General features: G+C 43.7%; 1 protein-coding gene across 1 annotated transcript in view; it reads right to left on the reverse strand.

Moving 5' to 3' along the window:
- ascc3 (activating signal cointegrator 1 complex subunit 3) overlaps positions 1-15,072 on the reverse strand; it is a 634,438-nt gene that overhangs the window by 106,721 nt on the left and 512,645 nt on the right. The window contains exons 35-36 of the mRNA XM_078542487.1: positions 5,789-5,900; positions 3,358-3,492 (exon numbers count right to left, since the gene is read on the reverse strand). Of these exons, the coding sequence (XP_078398613.1) occupies positions 3,358-3,492; positions 5,789-5,900 (247 nt within the window). The remainder of the gene's footprint in view (positions 1-3,357; positions 3,493-5,788; positions 5,901-15,072) is intronic.

The raw sequence follows: 15,072 nt of genomic DNA on the forward strand, positions 1-15,072 counted from the left end.
ATGATGATGGTTTGATGCCTGGCCCTGTAAGTTGCTGCAGGCTGTTAAATCTTACAGACTGTCCGTCCCCTGCGGCCAGTCTGCCAACCAGGGCCATTTCTAATGTCTGAAGCTTGCCAACAATATTTCAATGAGTTTGACTCTGGAAAAAAAACAGCCAGGTCAACACTCAGCATGTTCGCTGGGTGTACATCTCACTCTGCCTGACTTCCGGTTGGGATCTAGCCCACTCAGAAAATCCAAACTCTTTGGGCAGCATTTTCCCGTCGGCGAGTGGGGGGTGGGGGGGGGGGGGGGGGGTGTGGGGCCCGCTCACGCCAACACGTAAAATAGCGTGCGGTGACGTCGGGCGTGCGTCCCGACGTCACTGCGCGTCATTTAGATTGTCAGTTCGGCGGGCATGCAGCTGATTCAGCTGCTCGCCTGCCAAAGTGTCAAAGGCCTATTGAGGTCTGTTAAAAACCAATTCTTAAGGTTGGCAGGCAGGCGAAGGGCCCAGGCGGCCTTCGCATATTTCATGGTACCTCATCCACGGGCAGGATGAGGTTTCATGAAGTGCTTAAAAAAAATCAGTAAAATTCTTTCCAAAACTTCATTAACATCTCAGCTCACGTGACACTGTCACATGAGGGGACATGTTTCAAAAGTTTAAAAATCCTTCATTTAAAAGTTTAACACTGAAATAAATCTCCCTGAGGCACCTCCATGCCTCATGGAGATCTCTGCGCTCTTTCGCGCGCAGGGAACGACTCAGGGAATCCACGCCCCACCCGCACAGGGTGTGCACAGCGCTTCCGGGCGAGCATCACAATGGGCGGGCCTTAATTGAGTTTGTACCTGCCCCCGCACAACCACCCTGCCGGGGAGAAATTTCTGACCTTTATGTTTTTAACAGACTGCGGATTGAAATAATATATATTGTTTATTACCCATAAAGCAGTATTGAATTAGGATGATACAGCACAGATGGAAGCCGTTCCGCTTACCATGCCTGTGTTGAATGCTTTATAAATGTGATTATAGCTCTTATCTGCTCAGGGAGGAGCAAATTGTCCTTCAAGTTCTATGAACCTAAAGGTCCCTCAATAGCATAGCAAGTTTATTCAGAATCTGACGACTGTACAGATCAGAAGGTTTGAGGCTCAACATCCAGTCACTCACAAGCTGAGTGAACTCAGCCTGAGTGACAGTTCTATACATGGCTTCAGTGCTTCCAGGTTAGGGAAGGGAAACATGGCCAGTTTTCCTGCTCCACATCATTGAAGGCTTGTGAGTGCATGTCAGGCCTGGGGGAGATTAGGCTTAGCTTTGATCCTTCATGGTAAAATTGCCTGTCGACATTTAGTGCCTAGGCTTCTAAATGAAGCATGACCAAGAGAGCAAGGTAGAAGATGTTGCCCACTACTTGTGGGTCTGTATCCACCTGGTGAGAACAGTCAATGGCGAGAAGCAAAATAAATGATATATTTCCAAAATTACTTCAGAATAAGCTAAATAAGATTGGAAATTACTGAATGTGCCAAGGATGATACAGGTGATAACTGGGAGAGTAACTACAGCAAAATGGATATGCAGCTAAGCACATGGCTTGCTCTTGCTTACCACTGTGCTCCATATGGTTGGTAGTGAGATTGATTCTGTGTGAAGTACATAATGTAGAGATAGGATTATTAAACTTGATTCTAGCATATGTGGCACAGAGGCATCAAGGAGGCAACTGAATCTTAGGAGGGTCAAATGACTTCATTGCTTTCTGCGCAGATCCACAACAGCAATGAGAGAACAATACAATTCTGTTGTTCTGCTGAGTTTCTGTAAAGGCATCCATTTAGAAATTCAGATCCTGGGCTACAATGGGCAGAATTTTGCCCTTGGTGGGTGGGCGGGCCCCATTGGCTCGGCGGGCGGGCAGCCGACCTCTGCCGCCGAAGTGGGCCCCGCCGCCATTTTAAGTGTGTGGGCCAATTAAGACCTGCCCAGCGGGCCACCTGACGGGTGGTGCTATGCGCTTCCTGTGCGGGGGTGGGGGGGGGGGGGGCGGGGAGGAGAGGAGGGATTCCCCAACTGGCAAAGAGCGCACATCTCCCTGAGACTAGGTGCTGTCTCAGGGAGATCACTGAAAGTTTTTTAAACATCAAGTATAGACAAATAAAAAATTTATTAACATGTCCCCCTCGTGTGACAATGTCACATGAGATGGGACATGTTAATAAAAAGGACATAAAGTTTATTAAACATTTTTAAAACAGACATGAAACCTCATGCCGCCAGTGGATGAGGTTTCATGTTTTTTCTATTCCTCCCTGGGGCTCCTGGCCTGCCCACTAGCCTTAACGTTGGACAGGCAGGGCATTTAATGAGCTTAATTATCCTGTCAATGGCCTCAATTGACCATTGACAGGTTGGCGGGCGGACAGTTGATTTCGCTGTCTGCCCGCCTTCCTCAACATTTAAATGGACTGAGATGACATTGGGGGTTCCTCCCGATGTCATCCCACATTGTTTTCGCGTCGGCGAGCGGGCCCCGCCCCCAAATCACCAACGGGAAAATTCTGGTCAATATTGCAGCCTTATGAAGAAAGCAAGGAACAAACTTGAATTCATGTAGCAATTTTCATAACATCAGGATATCCCAAATGCTTTACAGCTAATGAAGTACTTCCGAAGCATTGTCGTTGCGGCAGCTAATTTGCACACAGCAAGGTACCACAAACAGCAAAGAGATAATGACCAAATAATTTGGCCTTTAGTAATGTTGCTTGAGGGGTTGGCAAGAACTCTCTCACTCTTTGAAATAGTGCAAAAGCATCTTTTACATTCAGATGAGAGGGCAGACAAGCCTCAGTTTAACATCTCATTTGAAAGACAGCAGCTCTTAGCACTTCAGTGGAGTATCAGCCAAGATTATGTGCGCAATGGACTTGAACCCACAACTTTATGACTCAAAGGCTAGAGTGCTACCACTGAGCCACAGTTGAAAATAAGTATATAAATACAAGTTCTTTCGTTTTATACCTCTAATCATAAAACATCAATGGCAATTAAAAACAAATTCTGACAGGCATAAATTGGTGACCAAATCAGCCTCCTGCATGGTCAGAGCCCATAATTAAGTAAACAGGAAGCCTACGTAATTCCAACGAAGTGACCCCCTCCCCACCGCCCACGAAAATACATCTATTATACCACAACTGCAGATGCAATGCATAAATTTTAAGGCTCCCTTGTCAGTATAACTTACATTTCTCAATGCATATTTCATGAACAGCTTCTACAATTGGGAAAAACTTTGCTGCAATGGATTTGAGATTCCAGCAAATGAATCACATATGCAAGATTCCAGCATCATGTACTCACCGTTAGAACAGAGAGCAAGTCCTCCAAACAACAATCTGCTTTCATCTGGCTCCTGAACATTTTCATAGTTTGGTGTTTCAGGTAATAATAAGAGGCTATACGGCCTAAATCCAGTGACTGGAGGCTGCGATTGTCCTATGAAACAAAAACATGCATAGTTAGAAAATAATTATTTTTAAAAATGCTTTCAGAATGAAAAGTCCAAAACATTCCTTTGAAATTTGTATTTTTTTTGTGTTCCCTGCATGGGCAGTAATCTGAATGGACAGATTATCTGCCTGCTATAGATTTTGGACAGGTTCTTTGATGTGCGAGTGATTTGGTCTGCCAGATTGCCACCCAGGCTGCAGACAGAAATTTACCCCTTGATATCAACAAACAGCTGAAATTATACATTTTGTAACTGATTCGATAAAAGCTTAATTGAGTATGGGGAAATTACAATGGGTGAAATTTTACACCCCCTCCCACTGGCGGGATCTTCCTGTCCCACCAAAGTCAATGGGCTTTTGAACGGCTCGCCACATTTTCTGGCCCTACCCCCGCTGCAGGGCCGTAAAATTCCACCCCATGTTATGCGAATGATTTATCATTTACTTTCAAACCATACTAATGCAGAAAGGCCAAAAAAATATTTGATATTGATACACAAACATCAGCTGATATACTTCGCATAAAGAATGAAATGTGGTACTCTGCAAATGCATTTTTAAAAAAGAATGAGCAGGGCTTCTCCTATCCTTCCTTGGAAACTATCTCTGCTCACACCTGGAGCCACTGACTGGGTGAGGCGAGTAACTGTACATGTTCTGGAAAACATTCACATGTACAAATGCGACAAAAATTGGCACCTATTGAATATTCAAAAGCAAAGGGAAGAAAAGAAATACTTATCGCACCTGGGGCATTTTGCATGAAATCAGGCCATCCCAAAGCGCTTTGTAGCCAATTTGCACACAATAAGGTCCCATAAGCAGCAATGTGATCACAAGCAGATAATATGTTTTCTTTTGTCACGTTGGCTGAGGGATAAATGTTGGCCAGGAGATGTGGAAAGCTGCCCTTCTCCATCTTTGAAATAGTCGCATGGGATCTTTTATGTTCATCTAAGAGGGGAGGATGGGCCTCAGTGTAATGCCTCATCTGACAGATGGAAATTTCAACAATGCAGCATTCCCTCAGGATTGCACTGAAGTGTCAGCCTAGATTATGCGCTCAAGCCTCTGGAAGGGACTTGAACCCACAATGTTCTGACTCAGGGGCAAGAGTGTTGCATGGAGTGACAACTGACACTTACAAACGTAGCAGTGGCTGAATATTCAACATTACCACGAGGTAGCTAACTCTTCTAGGAGTAGTAATGATTTAAAATAAAAATTGAATAAGGAGACTTCTGATAAATGTCAGGCTATAATAGAGAACCAAATTGAAGATAAAAAGTACAGAGGAGAACTGAAGTTTTTTTTAAAAGGACAAAGAGAATGCTTGAGAATAGATTTATGGGTATTATAAAAGGGAGCTCAAATGCCTTTCATAAAAATATAAATAGCAAAAGAGGTAGTCAAAAGAAGGGCAGGACTGACTGGGAACCAAAAAGGAGATCTCCTTGTGGAGGCAAGGTACATGGCTAAGATCCTAAATTAGTACTTTGCACCAGTCTTTAGTAAAGAAAAGTAGGCTGCTAAGGTCACAGTATAGGACAGGGAGTAGAGAAATTGGATAAGACAAAATAAAAGTAAACGTACTCAAAAGGCTGACAGTGTTCAAAGTTGACACATTCTCACAGCCCAGCCTGAATCAGAAGAATCAGTGTGGGTTAGTCATACATCGCGATCCCCAACCTAGTTTTTGGGGGCTATTTTATTTTGCCTCCCTAGTGTCTTACAGAACATGAGGAGGCCATTATGCTTGCACTGGTTCATGGAAAGAGCTATCCAAGTTGTCCCACTCACCGGCCCTTTCCCCATTGACCTGCAAATATTTTCTCCTCCAAGTATTTATCCAGCCTCCTTTTGAAATATACCCAGGGCAGGAGTGAGGGTTGGCTGCCAGCGGCCCATGCTCTTTACATATGGGGCTGAGAGGAGCACTGCGGCACCTTCCAGCTCCGCGTTCAGCTAGGTTACATCATTTCTTTACTGCAGGTGATCCCTGATTGCAGCCTGCAATGGTACTGCCGTTGGTGATGACGATGACAACAATCTCAGGGTGAACCACGGGAGAAACTTCAAAGAAGTCCCTTATTTGCATGTGCAAAGCACTTAACAGTTGCTTCAGGTTTGGTGGCGGGGGGGGGGTGCAAGGGGAGAGAAATGTAAATGGTTGTTCTTGTTTGCCCTTACCCAAAATGGCTTGCAGGAACCCTGTGCGCACACTTCCATTAGTATTAAGTACAAGAGAAAAAAAATTAGGTTCATAAAGACAGCTTTACCTCCCCTACTGAAATACAATAGGAACATTCCAGATCTGCAAGTGACTTCTCCACGAGGTTGGAAAGATATTTGTTCATGGTGTCATGGTTAATATCATCTAAATTGTAATAACTGCAGGAAAAATGATATTAAAAGAAAATATTAGAAATTAAAACGTACTGTCGGTTTATGCTCCACCATGTTCAATATAATCTCCTATATACATCTTCTTTCATTGGCACAGAATTTGAATCAATACTATTAAAAACTTTAACCAAACTACAGTATGTTTACCTCGTCTGCTACTGTGTTTACATGAAACTTCTTGTACATTGGTTAAAATGGTGGAAATACAGAACATATGCCCCAAGATATCACAGCAAATGTTTCCTCTACCTCAGTGGAATAACAAGCAGTTACACACTAACTTTGATATAGAATTATATTACTGTAAAGGGAAACACCATTTTTTTTTAATTCGTTCATGGGATGGGGGAGTCGCATTTAATGCCCATCCCTAATTGCCCTTGAGAACTGAGTGGCTTGCTAGGCCATTTCAGAGGGCATTTAAGAGTCAACCACATTGCTGTGGATCTGGAGTCACATGTAGGTCAGACCAGGTAAGGATGGCAGATTTCCTTCCCTAAGGGACTTTAGTGAACCAGATGGGTTTTTACGACAATCGATAATAGTTTCATGGTCATCATTAGCCTTTTAATTCCAGATTTTTATTGAATTCAAATTCATCTGCCATGGTGGGATTCGAACCCAGGTCCCCTGGGTCTCTGGATTACTAGTCTGGTGACAATACCACTGTGCCACCGCCTCCGTTTTCTCCAGTTTCCGTTTCAACATCATCTGGATTCACAACTCTGAGAGTTCACAACAGAATCAAGAACACAGGCAGCATACTGAGAAGTGGTTGTTTTATGACACATGGGTACAGGCAAAACATCTGAAATTTTCTGTGCAGTGGTAACAGTTACTAGGTATTAATCATTAACTCCTAAACCTGCCTCATTAACTGTTAAAACGTCTATGGTACAAGCTGGTTGAGGATGCTTCTCATTGAATAGCTCCTGTGCTTTTTGTATTTCAGGATCATCAGAAACTCATTGATCACTGAAACTGTCCTCCATAGGACGGTGAGAAGTCTGGACCCATCATCAATACAATATTTCTGTGGAGTCCGAAATTTGAGATTAAATAGTTTGGTCTGGTAAGCCTGGTCAAAAAAACAATATTGCTGGCAAACCATTTGGTTTCTGGATACCAAATGGTATGGTCTGGAAACCAAGGGGAAATTCCCAGTCGAATCACCTTTTTACCGTGTGGATTGAACATTTTCCACTGTTTTTCGTTGAATCCATACACCAGAGTAACATCATGGGTTTCTTTGATGCTGATCTCCATGCTTTCACTTTCAGAAACGGTCTCTGAATAATTTTACCACAGACATCAGGTTTGCCCAGTTGCTGTGGTCAATCCTCACAATATGGTCTCACACTGCACACAGTGATTCTGCTTTTAGAGAATAGGGGACTACTCTGGGCTTAAAAGGTTTTGGCTCCCCCCACCACCACCACTCCCCACCAACCTCCCCGCCCATACCCCCAACCCAGTGGCCCCCATACCACTCTCCTTTATTTTAACGTATACTTGGAAACACCGTGGGCAGAATTTTTCCGTCGGCGAGCTGGGGACAGGGTCTGCTCGCCGATGCGAAAATGACGTGGGATGACATCGGGGGGAACCCACGACGTCATCCCACCCCATTTAAATATTCAGGAAGGCGGCGGACAGTGTGATCAGCTGTCTGCCCACCGACCTGTCAATGGCCAATTGAGGCCATTGACAGGATAATTAAGCCAATTAAACGCCCTGCCCGTCCAATCTTAAGGTTGGCGGGCAGGCCAGGAGCCCCAGCGGGCTTCTGAAAAAACATGAAATCTCATCCAGTGGCGGGATGAGGTTTCATGTCGGTTTTTAAAAATTTTAATAAAGTTTGTGTGATATTTATTAACATGTCCCACCTCGTGTGACACTGCCACATGAGGGGGACATGTTAATAATTTTTTTATTTTTCAACTTTCAAAAACAGTACTCTCCCTGAGGCAGCACTTAGTCTCAGGGAGATGCGGGAAAGAGTGTACTTTGACAGTTGGGGAATCCCTGCCCCCCACCGCACAGAAAGCACATAGCGCTTCCCGTCGGGCAGACCGCTGGGCGGGCCAATTAAGGCCTGCCCACTCAAAATGGCGGTGGGTCCTGTTTCGGGGCAAAATTCTGACCCTTGTTTTTAGACTGAATAAGGACATGATTAAGTCCAAGATTCTGTGTGTAATCTTAATATTGTGTTAGAAATTGAGAGCTAGCAAAGGAAATCATTAACCCTACCTTTTATAAGGGAACCATCATATTTTAATCTTTAAAAGTTAAAAGCCTAATGTTAAAAGTCTGTAGAATTTAAGGTCTCTGCACAGAAACCTTATGTGGCCTGCTTTTCAGGTCAGGCTACTGGGGCAGGTGACTCTGGATGGACGTATTTCTGGAGGTTTGACCTCATGACTTTCCGCCACCAACCCCCTTCCACCCCCACCCCCACCCAACCATTTGTCTTGATTCATTCAAACAGCCCCTTTATCCCCGTCTCTAAAATGTTTATAGCCAATGAACAAAAGTGAAGAAAATGTTTTAAAAATGCATTTATGACAATGATGATTTTCCTCCTCGGTTGCTCACAGCAGTGTTCAGACCATCCATCTTTAATTCCTGGAGACTCCAGGACAATCTGAAGAGTTGACAACCTTACAGGTTACATATGCTCACATCTAGGGCTAACATTATCACTGTTTTTTTATGCCTAGAGACTAAGTTATCAATAGTGATCCCAAAATATAACAGATTCTATGCTTTAGGAGAACCTAAATGCCTCTGAGTATTGGCCAATAGACTGTCAGAGAGTCTGGAAATTCTTGATGAAGACTGGTTCGAGCTGGTGTAAAGTGCAAGAAGATCATGTGAAAAATTGTCGTTAGAGATAAAAGTGGTGAAATTGTATTGTGAGGCTGTAAGAGGTTATATTTGGTGCTAACCCATTTTCAGGAATGGAGACAGAGAACTCGAGGAAGGGAAGAGTCGGAGGTGGACCACGTGAAGTGGAGAGAAGGGTGGACAGGAGTGAAAGTTGGCAGAGAAAAGTAAATAACATTTTTTTAAAAATCTGTTAAGTAGTTAAATTATCACCTGCTGGGTGATGTAGAAACATTTTTCAGTTACATGCTGTTTTTCTTTGAATGGTTGAACTTCACACTTGTTTTAGGGAAGTGTGGAACTAGGGACATTCTAATAGGAAATTATCTACAGCCTTAGCCTGTGAAGATCATTTACCTGTTGTTCTCCAGTTAGCAATAATCTGTCCAGTCCCTTTGGACAGCTATTTCATTGTACACCCCAGCAACAGACTAATTGACTTGTCTTATCATTTCCTTTAAATAGACATTTTATTATACACCCTAGTAACAGGAGTAATTGAGTTGTCAGAAGCTTCAATTTAAAAGGCTAGCCTCACAGGGTTCCTCAGCATACGGCTCATAACCTGCATGCAAGCAGGGTTGAATATTTACACTGCTGTTAACAGGTGCTGAGATGTTAAATGATTCTAATAGCTAGGGGCGTACTGAGAGAGCCAGCAGGATAAGAATTATAGCCCTGTTTGAACATAACAATTACTTGTCCCATGAGATGAGTCAAAATCAGAGGCAGTTTTATACTAATAGCTGCTAGCACATGGGGTAGACTGGCTAACTTCCATTAGTAGCCTTCTGAGAAACACAGGAACAACTCCCTCTGGTATAATAAACATGTATAATCAAAATTTCAAACATACCTATAAAACCATCAACAGAGTGCTGCAGAGATGACATTATTCTTTTAGATTTAATAGATAAACTTGTAACAAATTCTATGATTGCAATATGTATTATTTGAAGAATAACTGCGATGGGAGGTATGATGACAGCTAAACTACAAAAGAAAATCTAGCCTTGGCGTTTTCCACTGATACTATGTGCAAACATTCAAAGTATCCTTCACAGAGGCAATGAAAGAAAATCAACAGAAACGCCCGAGAGTGAGAAGAAAAGGGAATAATGTGTCAAAGCTTTAAGGCACTGCAGCATAGGGTAGGAAATGGGCTTGCTTGCTCTCATGATTCCCCACTGTAAGTTCCAGATGTCAGCCAAGCCATTGTGGAAAACAGTGTGTGGAGCTAGGCACACCCTCACAGAAAGTATTGCAGCTTCAGATAAGTCTTTTACATGTTATCCCTGACAGGGACTCAAACCAAGATTAACCTGAGCTACAGCAAGGCAAGAGGACAGCATCAAAAGGGGAACAAAATATAAAGGACTGTTTAAAAAAAACAATAAATGAGTGCAGCTCTAACAACACTCAAGAAGCTTGACACCATCCAGGACAAAGCAGCCCGCTTGATTGGCACCCCTTCCACAAACATTCACTCCCCCCACCACCCACGAACAGTGGCAGCAGTGCGTACCATCTGCAAAATGCACTGCAGAAACTCACCAAGACTCCTTAGGCAGCACCTTCTGAACCCACACAGTGATGGAGTGCGATTTTCAAATGCAAATGCCCAGGGGCGAATGTGACACCCAAATCGTGGTGTTGAGGGGAGCCTTGAGGTGGGACATAGATCCGGAGGGCTCTTTGAAAAGGCAAGTGGCTGGGTTTGTCGTTCGCTAAGGATATGTTACAGAAAGCTGCATGGGCAAGTGTCCATGGGCGGTGCCAAGGTTTTCCAATGCCCCTCTTGAGGAATTGACAGAGAGAGGCACCGAGAGACACGGAATTCTTTTCCTGCTGTATGACAGATGAAAGCTGTCTCAAGAGACCAAAATGGCCTGGGAGGACATGGCCACAGAGAACGGCAGCAGAGGCAACACACAGATGACCGATGTTGCATGAGCTTTAATGACCTGCTAAGACTTGGCAAGGTGGGAGGCAAGTGGGATCTGGGTCACAGGCCTCTAACTCTGTCTGCAGCAGCATGCACATGAGCTGAACAGACTGCACGTCCACAGTTCTTCCAAAAATTGTCAGGACAAATGCCCAGTTGCATCACTGTGACGTCAGCCATCCTCACATAAGGGGACACAACTGAGAAGGGGCATCACTGAGGAGTACAACAGATCATATCGACGTGATTTTTAAAAAATCTATCTACGAGGACAAGGGCAGCAGATACATGGGAACAGCAACACCTGGAAGCTCCCCTCCAAGCCACACACCATCTTGACTTGGAACTACATTGCTGTTCCTTCACTGTCGCTGGGTCAAAATCCTGGAACTCCCTCCCTAACAGCACTGTGGATGTACCTAAACCATGTGGGCTGCAGCTGTTCAAATAGTAGGGATGGGCAATAAATGTTGGCCTAGCCAGCGACATCCACATCCATGAATATCAGACATCCATAAAATGGCCAATCTATTTGGAATGAAATGGCACTGTTGTACAATAAAATCCTGATAAATAGAAAAATACAAAGATTTCTAGAAAGAGTGATGTTCCAGATCCTCCTCTTCATCCAGCTCCAGTCCTCTTTGTCATATTGTCACATTGTGCAGCACACAGCAGACGACCATAGTATAAGACACCCTGGCTGCCTCATACTCAAAGGCAATGGAAGTGTGCCTTCAGGATGCCAATGGTCTGTTCAATATAGGCACATGTTAACCAATGGCTCTGGTTGTAGTGCATGGGTACCGGATGGGCGTCAGGAACCACCACTTCAGGAGACAACCCTTATGCCCCAGCAGCTACCCATGGAGTCTGGGCTTTGGCATGAAGAGGTGCAGCACCGGGCCTTTTGCGGGACGAAGGAATCATAACAGCTGCCTCGTAACCGTATGAAGACCAGAAAAATACGTTTCTTGAGGTGCAGACCAGCTGCACAGTAAATGAGTGGAAGACTTTTCCGTCAGCAATCTGGCCTGGTTGGTCTGTCGGTGCCTTGATAGTTGTGTAGGTACAATCGATGGCCCATTAGATCTGAGGAAATCCACTGATGGCAGCAAAGCCCAATGTCCTTTGTGCCTCTGCTGGTCTATCTGTCTCAAAATTGATGTAGTTCCCTACCTTCTGGAATAGAGCATCCGTGACCTGCCTGAGCGTGTGATGAGTTGCTGGATGTGCAGATGCCCTCAGGTCTGCAGCTGATCCCTGGAATGACCTTGATGGTTGCAGGTAGGAGATTGCCATGGGAGTTTCAAGGCATCAGGTCATTGTTGACCACAGCACAAATGTTGACGACCAGCTGTCTCCTAAGGCACTTGTGCTCTGTAGGTAGCTGACTCATAGGCTTTACACCAGATGTCTTGGGTAGTGTCTTCTTCCCATTGTAGCCCCTCATTGTGCTCGTCTGATCTCCTCCCGACCAGGCTGCCTCTGCAGAAGCTCCTTCTTGCTACTCTGTCCAATGTTAGAGTAGCCTGTTCCCATCTCAACTCCCTCAGCTGTTGCTCAATTGTTCACTAGGACTTCCTTTGCAGCCCAAGTTATGCCAGCAGCCTGATGCCACACTCAGGACTCCTACCTCTCACCGATGACAAAAACAAGCCTCTCAGCACAAGCAATGGTAACTCTGTGCCACCAGTTGTGCAGCTGAGCAATGTTCTCCTACTTTTAAAGGAGCTGACCAGTATATCCATTATTTCCCATGGCTTCCCGCTGTGTTCATGGCAAATGCGCCCTGACGTGTCCCAGATACTGAGTTTTCCACAAACCTGCCGATTGAAAATTTAAAACCGCCCGTTAATGAGCTCCACGAGCACTTCATTGGAAACGTGCAGTTTTCCGAATCACCCTCCCCTGCCTGCCCTTTGAAAATCACATCGCGTTCTGGAGGCGCTCTCTGGGAATGCAATTTTCAAATCGAGCCTGTCGTCATTCCTGCCCTCACCGACAACTGAAAATCCAGCCCCAGGAAAGATTTGAAATTCAAATACTGTAAGCTCAGTGAGCTGATCGTAGCCGGAGAGTATTTGAGGCATTACATTTGAGCATCTAAACTTATGGAGAGCAAAAACAAAAGATTAACACAGACTCCTAGCAAGTGTGTATGTGTGAATGTTGGGTGAGGCACGAATTAGCACATCAATTATGCCTCCTGGACTCAAATTGCCTGCTGACTTGGAGTTGTGTTGCAGAGTGGGTGTTGGGATGGGGGAGGGGGTGGGAGAGGCAGCTGGAGAGAGCGGAGAGAGGGAGAAAAAAACAACCTGTAACAATTGTGTAAAAGTGGAACCTGTAAAGTAACCCTTTACTTGAAACAGCTTTTGAGATGCACAGTTAGGTGGTGGCTGCTACCAGGAGCACAGATCTTTTGTTAGTAGGAGAAAGGAAGAACTGTCTAGGGAAAATTATGTGCTCATAGGCTTGAGTGCAGGGCAGTGGGAGTCAAAGTTCAAAGAGAAAGTTCTTCATTGAAAACTAAATAACAAGGAAATAGAAAATAGATACAAAGGATAAGAAAACGGAAGAAACCACGCTACCTGACTTATCAGTTTTTTACAGTTTCTACATTTGACAAGTCTCTGGAATATTTCAAAATAACAGTCAAAACATACTGTTTTAATTAGCGAGTCTGTTATATGTACAATGAAGTGATGAGATGAATAATTAGGCAATCTCATTAGAATTAGCACATAATTGGTCATAAAACTGCAACACAATGTTACAGATGGGCTTAACACATCTGCACCAGGTTTACAAGTATAAGCAGATTTTTTAATAGGACATTAATAAATAGCCCATATGGTGTATACATTATCTGCTTTCTACCCTTAATTCACTTTAAGACATTTTATAAATGCAAGTGTTATAATTACCAGTGGGGATGTGGACCAAGTCCAATATATGCTCAAAGTTGAATAAAATTAACACAAGTTACAAACTTGGAGATTTAAATTATAACCAGTGAGGTAGGGAATATTTTTTAGAAATTGTGAATGAATCCCAAAAGATGAGGATGTAGCATCTCAAGACATTTGAAGAAAAACAGCTTTGATTTGGTAGCTTTAACTTCATATTCTCAATTTAACAGATGACTCAGGTGGTTTTCGAAAGCTAAAATAATAGTTTCAAGAGACAAGGCTGTTGTACCTTGATAGAGAGAAAATAAGATTGGCATTTATATAGTGGCTGATCATTGCTCTCAGAAGTACCTCAAACTGCTTCACATACAATAGGCAGATAGGTTCTTGGTTTAATGCCTTACCCAAAGACAATGTAGCACTCCTTCAGAATTGCATCTGGGCATTGGCATAAATTGTTGAAATCCTGCAGTGGGAGGATTTGAACCCACAACTTTCTGACTTATAGGCTATTTACCAAGTCAAGCCTACACCTTCAACATTGCACTCACCAATTATCATGTGGCCATATTTCGCCTCCTACTAGTCCCTCCCTCTTTCCTTAATTTGCTGTCCTCCCTTGTCATGTAATTTATTCTTACTGTATCTTTTACCTCTTGCTTGCTGTACCTCCTGTTCAATCTCTCCCCCAACCCAACTTTTCCTATATTCTCAGCAAGTGCTTGCAACCTCCCCTTGCCTCAGATCATAAGATCAGAAGAAATAGGAGCAGGAGTAGGCCAATAGGCCCATCAAGCCTGCTCTGTCATTTACTAAGACATTGGCTGATCTAACTGTGACCTTAACACTACCTTTCTTTTCCTCATAATCCTTGACTCCCTTGTTATTCAAAAATCTGTCAGCCTTGAATATATTCAATGACCCACTGCTCTCTGTGAAGAGAATTCCAAAGACTAATGACCATAATTCCTCCTCATCGCCGCTTTAAATGAGTATCCCCTTATTTTTAAACTGTGTCCCCAAGTGCTAAGTTCCTCCACGAGAGGGAACATTCTCTCAGTATATGTCCTGGTACTTTTGCAGAATCTAGGGAATTTTGGAAGATTGCAACCAATGCATGCACTCTCTTTGCAGCCATTTCCTTTAAGATCCTAGGATGCAGGCCATTTGGCCCAGGGGACTTGTCAGCCTTTAGTCTCGTTAGTTTTCCTTATACTTTTTCTCTACTGGTCATGATTGTTTTAAGTTTCTTCCTCCCTTTTTCCCCCTGCTTTTCTGCCATTCTTGGGATGCTTTTTTGTCTTCTACGATGAAAACAGATACAAAATACTTGGTCACAGCCTCTGCCATTTCCTTGTTTCCCATTATTAATTCCCCTATCTCATCCTCTAAGGAACCAACCCTCACTTTA

The sequence above is a fragment of the Cetorhinus maximus genome, chromosome 5 (genome assembly GCF_964194155.1).
Source record: "Cetorhinus maximus chromosome 5, sCetMax3.hap1.1, whole genome shotgun sequence".
Taxonomy (NCBI): Eukaryota; Metazoa; Chordata; class Chondrichthyes; order Lamniformes; family Cetorhinidae; genus Cetorhinus; species Cetorhinus maximus.